This window comes from Caretta caretta, chromosome 4 (assembly GCF_965140235.1).
Source record: "Caretta caretta isolate rCarCar2 chromosome 4, rCarCar1.hap1, whole genome shotgun sequence".
Lineage (NCBI taxonomy): Eukaryota > Metazoa > Chordata > Testudines > Cheloniidae > Caretta > Caretta caretta.
In genome coordinates, this window is record NC_134209.1 from 19,934,663 (window position 1) to 19,949,470 (window position 14,808).

Here is a 14,808-nt window from a genome sequence, read left to right on the forward strand (position 1 = left end):
GATCCCTATTTTTTACCCTCTTTACAGGCATGTTGTGAGGATTATTTAGTGTTCTGAAATCAAACGAAAAGATCCTGTGAAACTGTACAATATTTTATTACCCCAACTTGGTGGCAGATATTACAAAAAATGAATACCTTATTCAGTTACACTAATCTAGAAGAGGATTTTAACATAATTTGGTAACGGTGTTTTTACCTTGATACTGGTTTTCCATTTGTGTAGATCTCGTTACATAATTAATATAAAATTCTGCTGCCTTGTTCAAGTACTTGTACAGCAAGCTGGCAGGTAGTCGAACATCAGGGTTGTTAATGATTAGAGGAAGAACATCACAAACTAAGAGGTGAAAAAAAGCACATGGGGTTTGGTTTTTCTGTTACTTGTTCTGGCTACATAAGAGTTCAAAATCAACAATGCAAGTTTTCATAACCTTCTGTCTAGCCAAATATCTTCCTGGCATACACACAGAGAAATTTGATAAAAACATAAAACACTGTTGCTGAAAAGCTGCAATGTAACACTGCTTTATTTCTTAGAATTCAGAATGATAACACATAAGAACCCCAAAAGGGAGACACACAAAGCAGGCTGCTCCCTAAAACAGAGAGGCACAACCCAACCTACCTTACTCTAGGTTGCCTCTTTGAAGGCTAACTATGAAAGACCCAGATCCCACACTTTTTTATAGAGTTGTCTAGCCTGCAAGCCTTAAAGTGAAAGACTGTAATTTTAATACAGTTTTCAGTACACCACAGCAAACACCACAACAGTTAGCTACTAAATGCCCCGGAGGTCCTGTCCAGTTTTTGATCGGTTTTAAAATTAGTTCAGACTACAATGATTTTCAAACCAGTTTGAACCATAGAGTAGACCTGGTTTAAGGTGGCCTGATCTGGTTTTTTTCCCCCCTGAATCTGTTCTAAGGCCAGACTGTCTTGAAACCACATAAGCAAAAAACTGGTCAGGCTGCCTTAAACTGGGTTTCCACTATGGCTCTAAATGGTTTTTAAATTGGTTAGAAAATTTCCCATGCATAAATAGGTCTTACATGTTCGCTTCCATAAGAGTATACAGTAACCTAGAATTCAACATATCATTTCAGCAAACAGATGATATACTAACAGTAGCCAAATTTTTGTGACAAGCAAGGTGGAAGACCAAATCCAAGAGTCCTCTGCACATCTGCAGTAAGGGCTGCCAACTCATTTCACACAGGCCATTAAACTGAAAAGATCTGTTCAATACTAACCTAGGCTGACAAGTTTTTAAACAAATGGTACCAAGCTTTGTCATTTAGTTCTATAATAAAACAGACAAACTTGTATTTTCTTACCAAATAATTTCCGAAAGCAATTGACCGGGGATTCTTGGTCCTCAATATTTTCAGCCTCTAATAACGTTTCTCCTAGGCCCACCTGTGTAAGAAGTGGTTAAAATGAATATCTACTCAGTATTTTCAGAAGTTTTTGAAAATATAAGATTCAAAGCAATTGAGAAAACTCTCCTATTAGTAGCATTCCATCATATACTGAGATTAGTACACTGTGCAATTTTCATTTACACTTTACAGTTAAACAGCAATGTTTTAGTATTTGTGGCGTCAATCTCAGGGGACAAATCCTAAAGCAAAAATATACTGCAGTACATATTTCAGTAAGTTCATGGTCTCTCACTCGTCTCCTAAATAAGTAGTAACTGACAAAGCAGTATCATTTTCTAGTAAACTACATTTCATTTTAACATGAGATTACAATCGCTCTTGCTCTCTCTTTTTTTTTTTAAACTCTGTTCTGGCTTACTTTTAATCATGGACTCACCTCTGGACTTTAAAAAGAAAGAGATTGCTTTGTCTTCTTGGGTTAATTTTACACTTTTCCTTTCATTTGGGGGTCTGAAGATATGACAGCAGCAACTGACTGAAATATCACCCGCAAGTCTGGAGTTAAATAAAACTCTCACTCATCTGACAAAGCACATAACGTGGACACAAATGCGTGGGTTAATAAGGTGAACAACAGCGAAAAGGAGCTAGTTTTCTCTTACCCCATGCTGCACCACAGTCTCTGGGAAGCGTCTTAGAAGCAGCAGTAGCATTTCTGCCCTTTCTAGTGTATTAAAACACTGCTCTGTGGCCTTTAGTAACATTTCACACTGAACTCGACCAGGAAGGGTCTCGAATAAACCTGAAAAAAAAAATCAGTTATTGAAATAACAAACAATCTGCTTGAGTTGAGGAGACACAAAAAAAAACAAGAATAATCCATGTTGTCTTGTTGTTGAGAGTGACAAAAATCATGCTACAGTGCTTTTGCAACTATGACGACGTTTGAGCTAGAGAACAGGCACCCGTATCTACGCAAAGAGCAATGTGTACTTTTCTAAGTATATTTCAGGGTAAAGTGCATGGTTAATAAAAGTTAATTTTAAACAGTTTAGAAAATTTAAAAACTACATTAAAGGAATGCCTGGGAACACTGAAATCAAAACCATTTAATATTTGTTAAGACAGGTGGTAGCCTTATCAAGAATTCCCATTGAGATTTTTAATAATGAACATTGTATTTAGATTAATCATTTGTTTATAAGAGACAATGGCCTATCATATGAATCAACAATATGATGCTGTCACAAAAAAAGGAAATACAATTTTGGGTTGCATTAGCAGAGGTAAAGAATGCAAGTCACAGGAAGCGATAGTACCGCTCTACTCGGCGCTGGTTAGGCCTCAGCTGGAGTAGTGTGTCCAGTTGTCATCACCAATGTATAAAAAGGCTATAGAGAAACTGGAAAGGATCCAGAGGTGAGTGACGAAGATGATCAAAGGGATGGAATGCAGCCATATGAGCAAAGGCTGACGGAACTGGGTATGTTTAGTTTGGAAAAGAAGAGATTAAGGGGAGACATGATAGCAGTCTTCAAATACTTGAAAGGCTGACATAAAAAGATGGAGAAAAATTGTTCTCTCTTGCCACAGAAGGCAAGACAAGAGGCAATGGGTCCAAACTACAGTATACCAGTTGTAGATTATATCTCAGGAAATAACTTCCTAACGGTAAGAACAGTAGGACAAAGGAGCAAACTAGGGTGGATAAAAATCAATGAAATAAAAATCAGATGTTTTTCATAAAATGCTTTTTGAGGAAAAAACCTATCTAAAGATAGTTTTAGATAAGATCCATGATGAGATATCTTTGAGCTATAACGTAATAGGGATTATAAATCCTAATTCTATAGTATGAGACAATATATTCATGTAATGTTTAAGAAAAGTTTTGTAAATGACTTCTAATAGTTCATGGATTAGGGACCCAATATTATGGGGTTCCAGGGGCTTCTGTATAGATTATTTATGTTAATCTTTCTATCTACACAATGGGGCTCAGTCTAGAAGATACCATCAGAGATACTTAGTTTTGCAGTTCTCAAACTGTGGATTTGTGTCTCCAGAGATAACATGCTTGTTAACAGCAAAAATATTTTTAAATAAATAATATAGAGAGGTGAGAAATAACAGACCTCAACCCTACTGTCCCTCTGCAAATTTGTGTACACAGAGTCAATCCCTTACCTCTTTCTAAAAGTGCAAAGTTTCAAAAAGTTCAATGAATAGAAGATTGTTGGGGGCGGAATAGATCTGGACAAGGAGAAGAAGTCCGGAGATAAATGTGAGAAGGGAGGGACAGGCAGTTGAAACAAAAGTGAAGCTGTTTGAGCAGCATATTCCCAAAATCTTGAGGTCTTTCTGAGTGTAGCCTTCATTGATTTGAGATCTACCATACCATTCTCTCACTAGAAGGGAAAACCTATAATGGCAGCAGGCCGTAAAAGTGACCCAGTTTGGGAATAAGAACCATTCAAGAAATATATGTTTGCTGACGATGTTTTAAAGAAAGTCACACCAGTGAACTGGTGGAAGTCACTTAAGCACTTGGATTCAGAGACTGTTGACGTGATAATCTCACTTTTAACAGCAATAGCTTCTTCTGCCGGTGTAGAAAGAATATTTTCCTCCTTTGGACTAATTCAATCCAAATTGAGAAATCGTTTGGGACCTGGAACAGCAGGAAAGCTTGTTGTTCTTTTCCAGATTATGAACAAACAGGAAACTGAAGGTGAAGACGACTGAGTTAGCTGCAGAAGCCAATATTTTAAGTTTCTCATGTTGACCTGGCGGACAGAGTCGATTTAATTTTTGTTTTTTTGTCTTTTTAAATATTTCATTTAACTATTTTAGTTAAAAACAAATTTTAACAAAAACAAACCTGATTTTAAAAAACTTGAATGTTCAACTAAACTCAAAAATTCATATGCTTGTTTCGTTAAAATATTTATACATTTGTTGTTGAAGAAAAAAAATCCAGAATACATAACGTTGGTGTTTTAATTAAATAAAACAATTGATGTGTCTGTCTGGTGATGTTTTCCTCCTAATACAGCATGGCAAGTAAATCCTCCAAATATTAATGATTAACCTGTTGAATTGGAGATAGTTCACCTCCCAATGACTTCATAAATATCTGATAACCAAACAATGATTCCTTTTCTGATATAGCTGGAAAACTAATCTGAAAAGTTTTCAAAACGAATCACTTTAAAAATGTATAGTGTGTACCTTCTAAAAATGAAACCTACATCTATCTCGGAGTTTTGAAGAATATGTATTAAGGTTATAACAACCAACAAGAATGCACTTTTATACAGAAATCCATGATTAAATCAAGTCTTCCTGACTAGTGATTTAAATCAAATCCACCCGGGAACAAACTGCATAGGGGAGTCGTGGAATCTCCTTCACTGCAGGTTTTCAAAAAGGCTTGACAGCCATCTGTCTTGCATGGCTTAGACGCAACAAATCCTGCATCTTGGCAAAGGGTTGGACTAGATGACCCTTGCAGTCCCTTCTAACCCTATGGTTCTATGATTCTATATCCTTTATTAAACCCTTAAAAGGTCAATTTCCAAGAAGGTCTCATCAGTATCAACACACTACAGCCATTCTATTTATTGGTGACTTGAGTCATTAGAAGAAGTGGCAAGAATCATGGGCACCTCTGACCCTGTGTAAATGAGAAAAGGAGTTGAAGTGAAGTGAAGTGTCTGGCTAGAAATAAGAGTGCTACATACTCCTTCTCATGCATTTTCACAGGAGGTATTTATGAATGTTTGGCTCTATAATCCCTACACACACTGTTCTCCGTGACCTGCCCCCACAGCCTTCACTAACTGTTCTGGTGCACGTTCTTAGCCAGCAAACTACATTTTGTTTGTCAGATTCAAGTCCCAATTTCACAAGCCACCTGTGGTTCATCAAATCCTCTGCTAGCCAACAACAGGTTGTTCCCTGGCAAGGGATACTGACATAGGAGTGGAGCCAGTAGTTCCACTTCTCACAGTGCTTCAGCTCCCTGCCCTGCTTCTTCCCCTGTGTCTCCTAAACATAACAGTGGGTGAGTCTCTGTGGCTGAGAGTCACTGTATACAATAGACCACAGATAGTTCACCAGACTAGGACTTGCGGCTTCCAAATCAGCTGTGTAGCCTGGGGATTTATTCTTAGACTCCCACTAGACTCCACCTATGTCAGATGACAGAGTCCTTACCTCTTAAGAACTGAGTCTGCTTATCCTGCGAGTCATTCCTTAATGCTGATGTAATAACATTAATCTCCCTCCACACCACTGGTTGGTCTGGAAAATTCACAAACCTGGAAAAAAGGGTCAGGCAAATTAGAATAATCCCAAATTCAGTTTAAAAGAGAAAGCTTGCTTTGAAAGCACCTGTAAGGAGAAATGCAAAGGAATATTTTGCTTTCATGGATGATTTTGTTTTTAAAAGATTAGTAAGATCTGTCTAGTTTGCCTACAGAAACAACATAACATCAGCATAAGATTTCTGAAGATCCTTGCACTCCCATCTTATGATAAAAAATACTGTGGTATACAGCATGGAAAAAAAAGACTAGAGTGTATTTAGAGTTCTATGTTCAGTTAAGTTTACAATATACTTTCAAAAGAGAATTAAGCAAAAAGCATTTCTGTTACTTACATGTCATATAACAGTCTGCCAGCTGATGCTGTCCGCTCAGCATTCCTCTCAATAGTATACATTTCATACTGAAATACAAGAGAATGGAAGATTAGCCACACTGCATATACTCATGTACCCACTTACTTCTTCCATACTGAAACCTGTCAGAATGAGCCCATATTTGAATAGTAAATACTGAAAGTACCACACTGAGTATTCAATTCAGAAACTAAAAAGTGATGGTAAATATTTGTAACCATACAAAAATATTACTTTAACTGCTATATGTTTTAATATTGTTAAGATAAATAAGTTGATTTTATCTTCTCTAAAATAAAAATAAGCAATGGCAATACAATGAACTCCATCAATTACACAAGCAAGTTTACTCCCAGGGACACTACTCAAATTTGGTTCAAGTTTTGACAACACCTAAGGCCAATGTAAATAATGGAAAACTCCAATGGAAAAGGTTATTTTTATACAAATAAAAATCCTGCTGCAAAGCCTGAAACCCAAACACTGTGCTAGTGCAGGAGACACAAACATTTGTCTAAACCAACTACAAACAAAGTAATGAAACTGACTGGTCTATTTTCATGGTCTTTGCTGGGTGAAATGCCAAAAGCAATTAAACTTTTACAAGTTTTCATTTTTAATTGTAGGAAGGTTTAAAAAGCAAACCAGAACCATGATCTTTAACATGACAATGCCTGTGCAACTTTCAGCATAACACCCATCTTCACTCAATGGATTCTGACACCCCTACCCTCTTTGGAGTTTTCCAACAGTTCTCTCTAGTCTTCTGCTGAAGGAATCTGATCAGTTTCTTGCATATCCAAGTACACACTCTCTCCTCCTTCAAATCCCTCTCTGAATCCCACTTCTATGAACATTTTCTAGGCTGAATTCCTCCCTGAGTCCATGCATTCTTGCTTCTTCACCCTTGTCCTGTATATCATATTTGTCTGAGTTAAACTGTGAGTTCATGGTGAAGGCAGGTTCCAGTCTTTAAATTTTCTGTAAACCACCATATACATTATGCAGCTAGGCAACTTTAGTACAAAATAAAGGTAAAAGATTATTCAAGACTGAAAAGTGAAAGGGCCAGATATTCCACTAGTGTAAATCAACATAGTTCCTTTGACTTTAATGGAGCTATGCCAATTTACATCAGCTGAGAAGTGGGCACAAACTCTGAAGTCAAGAAATGCCAAAGTTAAAGTTAACTCTGTACCTTTGAATGTATTTGCATTACAATACAGCATTTTTACTATATGATCACATGCTGTTTTATCCACAGGACCATTTGCTGGGGCCCTGAAGAGGACTGTTCCTTCCTTCTTGCTAGATTTCATAAAAATGCAATAGTTATTTTTTTAAATATTATTTCTCCTCGGAAACAGTTGCTGTAATTGTCACAGGAATGTTATTTGTTCATGAATGAGAGAGCTTATGGGGCCACACAACTGGGAATAGAAGGAAAGGTGGTTAATGACAATCTCTTTTGTGTGTCACAATATGAAAGTTTGAAAAGCACTACCATAACACATGGACACAATGGCAGTTTCTTCAAGTGACATTAACTTTGGCATTTCCTAACTTATCGATGCTTCACTTTACAGCCTTTGCCCCCCTGCAAACACGTATGAGCACACTGAGCTTTCAGCACTAGTAGTGCTATTGAAGTCAAGCTTCTGTTGCTCAGGGAGGTGATATTCCTACACAGATGGAAAAAATCCTTCTGTCGGTGTAGGCTGCATCTATACAATAGGGTTATACCAGCATAGCTACAGTGCCATACCTATGCCCCAGGCAGCTGACAGCGAGAGCCCTCCTCTCAGCCCCATGCTCCCACTGTCAGCCCAGGGCAGCCAACAGCAAAACAGTAATAATGGACTTTATTACGGCAAATAATAAGGTCCATTATTACTTTACCACAATTTTCCATGGTTCGTCCGCAACTCAGCCGCAATTTTTGACAATCATCCTGCAATTCAAGTAGACTCTTAGTAATAATTATGTTTTGTTACAGTCTGGAAGTGTTAATCTTTTGTATGCCAAAATTCTTACACTGGAATGCTGTAAAGTACAATTTTATACAGCTGTGCCTGGGAACAGAAAGAAGCACTGCCAGCAAACAACAGAGGCTATGACTCTCGCATCATTAACCACTTATTGTTCCTATAGTCCATTTGTGTTTACACTTTAATTTGTTTCACCAGGTTGGAATTTTGTTGTGCTGAAAGGTGAACAGAAAGGAAAGCATTTGAGCTGAGTGGGACTGAAAAAACTTTTGTCTCCATTGCTTTCCCCGTACTCTGTGTGCTCTGGACTACCACTTCTCTAGTACAGATTTTTATTTTTCAGGCTAGCTCTAGCTCCTGCACAGGTCATGTCTATAAGACAATACCAAAGAAAGCTCAAATGAATCAAATGAAGATGCGAAGACAATGCATGTAAATTAAAGCACATCAAACCCTGCGTGGAAGCGATCTCAGAAGGAAAGGGTTCCCATGAATGGCAACTTTACTGCCCTGCAAGAGCAATCCCCAGGGCATTTAACATGCTGAATTCACACCTTTAGCCAATTCACCTGAGCACCCCTGCATTGGGTGGCCCTCATGTCACTCCACGAGGACTGCATCAGCTCAGTGTGAGGCCTCAGCACACGGTGCAAGGGCCACAGGTACATCCCTGCAGCATAGGACCTCAACCACGCTCCAAGTGGTTTGCAGGCTGGGATGCAGCCAGGTCCCTAAGGTCCCTGCCATGGCTGTGGGCATGGTATGACCATGGGCATGGTAGGACCATCCCCATGTGGGGGGCCTGGGCCATGTGCTGCCACCATGCTCCTCCCCAGGGTTCAGAGGAGGCCGGGGTCAGTGCTACCCTTCAGCTCAGGGCAGAGAGAGGGTCCTGCTGGCAGGGCTGGCTCCGTGTCGCAAGACCAGCCAAGTGCCTAAGATGCTGACTTGGGGAATATGAGGACCAACCACATCCACACTCCCCTGAGGCTGCTGCAAGGCACTGTGCGAGGTGTAGGCCGCACACAGGGCTGAGGGCTGTCGCAAGGCACTGTGGGGAGGGGGTGCGAGGCACGCCCAGGGCGGGGGGGGGGAGCTGCCGCAAGGCACTGTGGAGAGGGGGTGCGAGGCGCGCACAGGGTTGGGGGGGGCTGCCGCAAGGCACTGTGGAGAGGGGGGCGAGGTGCATGTGGGGGGGTGCTGCTGCAAGGCACTGTGGGGAGGGGGTGCGAGGCGCGCACAGGGTGGGGGGGGGCTGCCGCAAGGCACTGTGGGGAGGGGGTGCGAGGCGCGCACAGGGCGGGGGGGGCTGCCGCAAGGCACTGTGGGGAGGGGGTGCGAGGCGCGCACAGGGCGGGGGGGGCTGCCGCAAGGCACTCTGGGGAGGGGGTGCGAGGCGAGCACAGGGCGGGGGGGGGCTGCCGCAAGGCACTGTGGGGAGGGGGTGCGAGGCGAGCACAGGGCGGGGGGGGCTGCCGCAAGGCACTCTGGGGAGGGGGTGCGAGGCGCGCACAAGGCGGGGGGGCTGCCGCAAGGCACTCTGGGGAGGGGGTGCGAGGCGCGCACAAGGTGGGGGGGCTGCCGCAAGGCACTCTGGGGAGGGGGTGCGAGGCGAGCACAGGGCGGGGGGGCTGCCGCAAGGCACTCTGGGGAGGGGGTGCGAGGCGCGCACAGGGCGGGGGGGGGCTGCCGCAAGGCACTCTGGGGAGGGGGTGCGAGGCGCGCACAAGGTGGGGGGGCTGCCGCAAGGCACTCTGGGGAGGGGGTGCGAGGCGAGCACAGGGCGGGGGGGCTGCCGCAAGGCACTCTGGGGAGGGGGTGCGAGGCGCGCACAGGGCGGGGGGGGGGCTGCCGCAAGGCACTCTGGGGAGGGGGTGTGAGGCGAGCACAGGGCGGGGGGGCTGCCGCAAGGCACTCTGGGGAGGGGGTGCGAGGCGCGCACAGGGCGGGGGGGGGCTGCCGCAAGGCACTCTGGGGAGGGGGGCGAGGCGCGGGCCGCGCACACAGCGGGGAGCGGCAGGGGTGGGCTGCCGCCCTGACCTGGATGTTGAAGTCGGCCGGGTAGAGGCTCCGCGCCGTGATGAGCCAGGCCTTGGCCGCCCACAGGTCCCCCTGCACCAGGTCCCGGGCCCGCTTCACTAGGAACTCGCAATCCCCCTGCGCCGACATCCTCCGCAGCGACTGGCTTCTTCCCCGTCCCAGGGCGCCTGCGCGGCGTATGGGTGCTTACGCGTCACAGCCCACGTGCTGCCCCGAAAGCGAAAGGCAGCGGCCAGTGAGGGCACAACGGCCATGCTGCTGCGCGCGTGGCTCTGCGGGAAGCCGCATCCGCCATGTTAGCTGCGGGCAGCAAGTGCACTTCCGGTGTCAGCGGGACGCTGGCTCCTGGCGAGCGCGGCCTTGTGCGGGGCCGGGGCCGCCGTAGCGCTGGGGGCGGAGTCAGCTGCCCCTCCCCTCCTCGGCACCTCTGGGCCCGCGCGCGAGTCACACACAGATACCCCCGCCCCGCGTGTCGGGCAGCCCGGCGTGCTGGGCCCAGCCGGTTACAGGCTGCGCTCCGAGAGCAGCGCCCCGTCGCCAGGGTGACAGCCCCTCCCACCCCGTCACCAGGGTGACAGCATTTCCCCCATCGCCATGGCGATAAAGCCCCCACCCCGTCACCAGGGTGACAGCATTTCCCCTTCGCCATGGCGATAAAGCCCCCACCCCGTCACCAGCGTGACAGCATTTCCCCTTCGCCATGGCGATAAAGCCCCCACGCCGTCACCAGTGTGACAGCATTTCCCCCATCGCCATGGCGATAAAGCCCCCATCCCGTCACCAGCGTGACAGCATTTCCCCCATCGCCATGGCGATAAAGCCCCCACCCCGTCACCAGCGTGACAGCATTTCCCCTTCGCCATGGCGATAAAGCCCCCACGCCGTCACCAGTGTGACAGCATTTCCCCTTCGCCATGGCGATAAAGCCCCCACCCCGTCACCAGCGTGACAGCATTTCCCCTTCGCCATGGCGATAAAGCCCCCACCCCGTCACCAGCGTGACAGCATTTCCCCTTCGCCATGGCGATAAAGCCCCCACGCCGTCACCAGTGTGACAGCATTTCCCCCATCGCCATGGCGATAAAGCCCCCATCCCGTCACCAGCGTGACAGCATTTCCCCCATCGCCATGGCGATAAAGCCCCCACCCCGTCACCAGCGTGACAGCATTTCCCCTTCGCCATGGCGATAAAGCCCCCACGCCGTCACCAGTGTGACAGCATTTCCCCTTCGCCATGGCGATAAAGCCCCCACCCCGTCACCAGCGTGACAGCATTTCCCCTTCGCCATGGCGATAAAGCCCCCACCCCGTCACCAGGGTGACAGCATTTCCCCCATCGCCATGGTGATAAAGCCCCCCCGCTCCGTCACCAGCGCGACAGCATTTCCCCATCGCCATGGCGATAAAGCCCCCCACCCAGTCACCAGGGTGACAGCGTTTCCCCATCGCCATGGCGATAAAGCCCCCCACCCCATCACCAGGCTAACAGCATTTTCCCCATCGGCATGCTGATGGTACCTTTTCCTCCCCTCACCATCACCAGAGTGACAGCATTTCCCCCAACACCGTGATAAAACATGATTCCTCCTCTCCCAGCCCCCTCCATTGGCCTGTCTTCTGCAGAAGATCACACTCTAGATGGTCATAATAGGCCCTTTTGGTCTTAGAATGTATGAATTTGGGTAACAGCGCAGCAGCCCCTTCCACACACACCCGTTCCATGGTGCTGGCATGGCCCCTTCTACTCCCCTGCTGCCCATTTCAAATCCCCCTCATGGCCATGATGGTGGCCTGGTAGTGGTCCCATAACCCTCATGGTTCCCTGTGCTCACCCATCTAACTTGTTGATAAGGAGTGACATCGCAGTGTACAGGAAACATGTTCCTTTGTCATCTGGCATCTTTCATGTGCCCAACCAGGGTAAGACTCTGCCTGCGGTCCTGTCCTTGCTCTTCTTGTGGCCCTGAGGGCTGTGGGTTATATACCCATCATTTTCCACTATGACACAGTGGCCTCTGTATAGACTCCCATTATAGGCACAGGTTTAATCTTTCATCCCAGTACAGTTTTACACTTGAGGTCACCTGGGTTTTTCTAGTATCGAGCCCTTTAGAATTGCTCTGAAGATGCTATAAGGTTTGGTTATTTTGTATTTGAGGTTGTCACATTTTCTTTATAGAAATGGATAGTACTTAAATTGTTTTTGCTTCAGACTTTTCTTCCTGCCATAACTTGGTTTCACTATTTACAGGGGCTTTGGAAGCATGTTCTTTGTAAGAAAATCTTCTTTGAACTTATTGTAAGTTTGCTGTTTTGTCACCTGTGTATCCCTGTGCCTATCCATTTGTCAGAGCTGTTTAAAGGTGGACAAATATTGCCCCATAGAGCTAAGTCAAAAGCCATTCACAAGCACTGGGCCACAAGGATAATCATCCAAGAAGTTTTAGAGTAACAGCCGTGTTAGTCTGTATTCGCAAAAAGAAAAGAAGTACTTGTGGCACCTTAGAGAGTAACCAATTTATTTGAGCATAAGCTTTCGTGAGCTACAGCTCACTTCATCCGATGCATACTGTGGAAAGTGTAGAAGATCTTTTTATACACACAAACCATGAAAAAATACCTCCCCCCACCCCACTCTCCTGCTGGTAATAGCTTATCTAAAGTGATCACTCTCTCTACAATGTGTATGATAATCAAGTTGGGCCATTTCCAGCACAAATCCAGGTTTTCTCACACACCCCCCCCCCCCACAAACCCACTCTCCTGCTGGTGATAGCTTATCTAAAGTGACCACTCTCCTTACAATGTGTATGATAACCAAGGTGGGCCATTTCCAGCACAAATCCAGGGTTTAACAAGAACGTCTGGGGGGGGGGGGGAGGAAAAAACAAGGGAAAATAAGTTACCTTGCACAATGACTTAGCCACTCCCAGTCCCTATTCAAGTCTCTATTCAATAGGGACTGGGAGTGGCTAAGTCATTATGCAAGGTAACCTATTTTCCCTTGTTTTTTCCTACCTCCCCACCCCCCCACGTTCTTGTTAAACCCTGGATTTGTGCTGGAAATGGCCCACCTTGGTTATCATACACATTGTAAGGAGAGTGGTCACTTTAGATAAGTTTCAGAGGAACAGCCGTGTTAGTCTGTATTCGCAAAAAGAAAAGGAGTACTTGTGGCACCTTAGAGACTAACCAATTTATCTGTAGCTCACGAAAGCTCATGCTCAAATAAATTGGTTAGTCTCTAAGGTGCCACAAGTACTCCTTCACTTTAGATAAGCTATCACCAGCAGGAGAGTGGGTTTGGGGGGGGGGGGAGTGAGAAAACCTGGATTTGTGCTGGAAATGGCCCAACTTGATTATCATACACATTGTAGGGAGAGTGATCACTTTAGATAAGCTATTACCAGCAGGAGAGTGGGGTGGGGGGAGGTATTTTTTCATGCTTTGTGTGTATAAAAAGATCTTCTACACTTTCCACAGTATGCATCCGATAAAGTGAGCTGTAGCTCACAAAAGCTTATGCTCAAATAAATTGGTTAGTCTCTAAGGTGCCACAAGTACTCCTTTTCTTCATCCAAGAAGTGTTGGCCTTACTCTTGACCCTGCTTTGTTAGCAGTGATAATTTATGCCAGCTCATGTATTGTAGATATACAGAATAACGGAGCATCATGGGCACACTAAACAAATCCTGCCAAAGTGTTTAAAAGGCCCAGTGGGGCATGTAGGAGAATGGCAGCATAGTGTGTACCTGAACCCAATTTTGCTTTTCGCCAACATAGTGCTGCAAGGCTGACAGAATCAAAGGATTTTTGGCAGCAGCTAATTACAAAGCCCATTTGTCATACAGCACCTCTGTCTAGTTGGCTGCAGCAGCACATCAGCTGTGCAATGTAAGAACTCTGCTGTCTTTCCTGCACAAATTATAACATCACAATAGAATATACCCACAATAACTGAACCAGGGCCAAGAGTAAGCAGATGCAGCAGTGACAAGGCTGGAGAGTGTATCTGTCAGGGAGGATGCTAGTGCTTATTACTTAGTTCTGCCATGAATGCAGGGGACTGGACTAGATGACCTCTTGAGTTCCCTTCCAGTCCTTCGATTCTATGTGGCATCAGCTTCATCAGAACACAAAGATGGCACAACTATCACTATTCACATGGCAACAATATCTCCGGATTGTCTCACCTGCCACCCTTACAGCCACAGACAATAGATGTCTGTGGATGGATAAGTAGATTGCATGTATTTTACAACAGCCACTTCACTGCTAGTTGTTATGCATGTGCTCTGAGATCACTTGCCACAGAGCAAAAATACTCTGCCAAGGAAAGTCGCAATGGGCATCACAGCTAGTGTGGAGGCACACATGCTCTGCACAGATGGCCCTGTGTCAGTGGTGGAGTCCTAAGATACATGTGTGGATAGTGTGGATCTCAGTGATTGTGAAGTCTGTGGGCTGGACTCGGTACTTCGCCCAGGGGGCCAAACTCCACATCTTCTATCTACTAAAGAAACTGCAAGGGGAACCTTGTATAATTTTACTCCTCCTGTTCCCCTTCCATGTGTTTTCCTGTTATATGGCAAGATGTGGGCCAATAGTTATATAGAGAGTCTATAAAGATAACAACTTTATTCATAAAGCAGCAGCAGACAGGAAAAGCTCAATTACTCCAGGGAAAGACCCAGAAGTGTCTGAAATCTTGG

At 45.4% G+C, this 14,808-nt stretch overlaps 1 protein-coding gene across 6 annotated transcripts in view; it reads right to left on the minus strand.

Annotated features, from left to right (window-relative positions):
- INTS10 (integrator complex subunit 10) overlaps window positions 1-10,316 on the minus strand; it is a 42,368-nt gene extending 32,052 nt beyond the window's left edge. For 3 of the 6 annotated variants that reach the window (XM_048848251.2, XM_048848250.2, XM_048848252.2), the window contains exons 1-6: window positions 10,097-10,272; window positions 6,048-6,115; window positions 5,603-5,706; window positions 2,047-2,186; window positions 1,337-1,418; window positions 199-339 (exon numbers count right to left, since the gene is read on the minus strand). In XM_048848251.2, the coding sequence (XP_048704208.1) occupies window positions 199-339; window positions 1,337-1,418; window positions 2,047-2,186; window positions 5,603-5,706; window positions 6,048-6,115; window positions 10,097-10,225 (664 nt within the window). In that variant the 5' untranslated portion in view covers window positions 10,226-10,272. Of the gene's footprint in view, window positions 1-198; window positions 340-1,336; window positions 1,419-2,046; window positions 2,187-5,602; window positions 5,707-6,047; window positions 6,116-10,096 lie in introns of all 6 variants that reach the window. The other 3 variants (XM_048848254.2, XM_048848253.2, XM_048848249.2) reach the window with 2 other exon arrangements.
- Window positions 10,317-14,808: the final 4,492 nt, after the last annotated feature.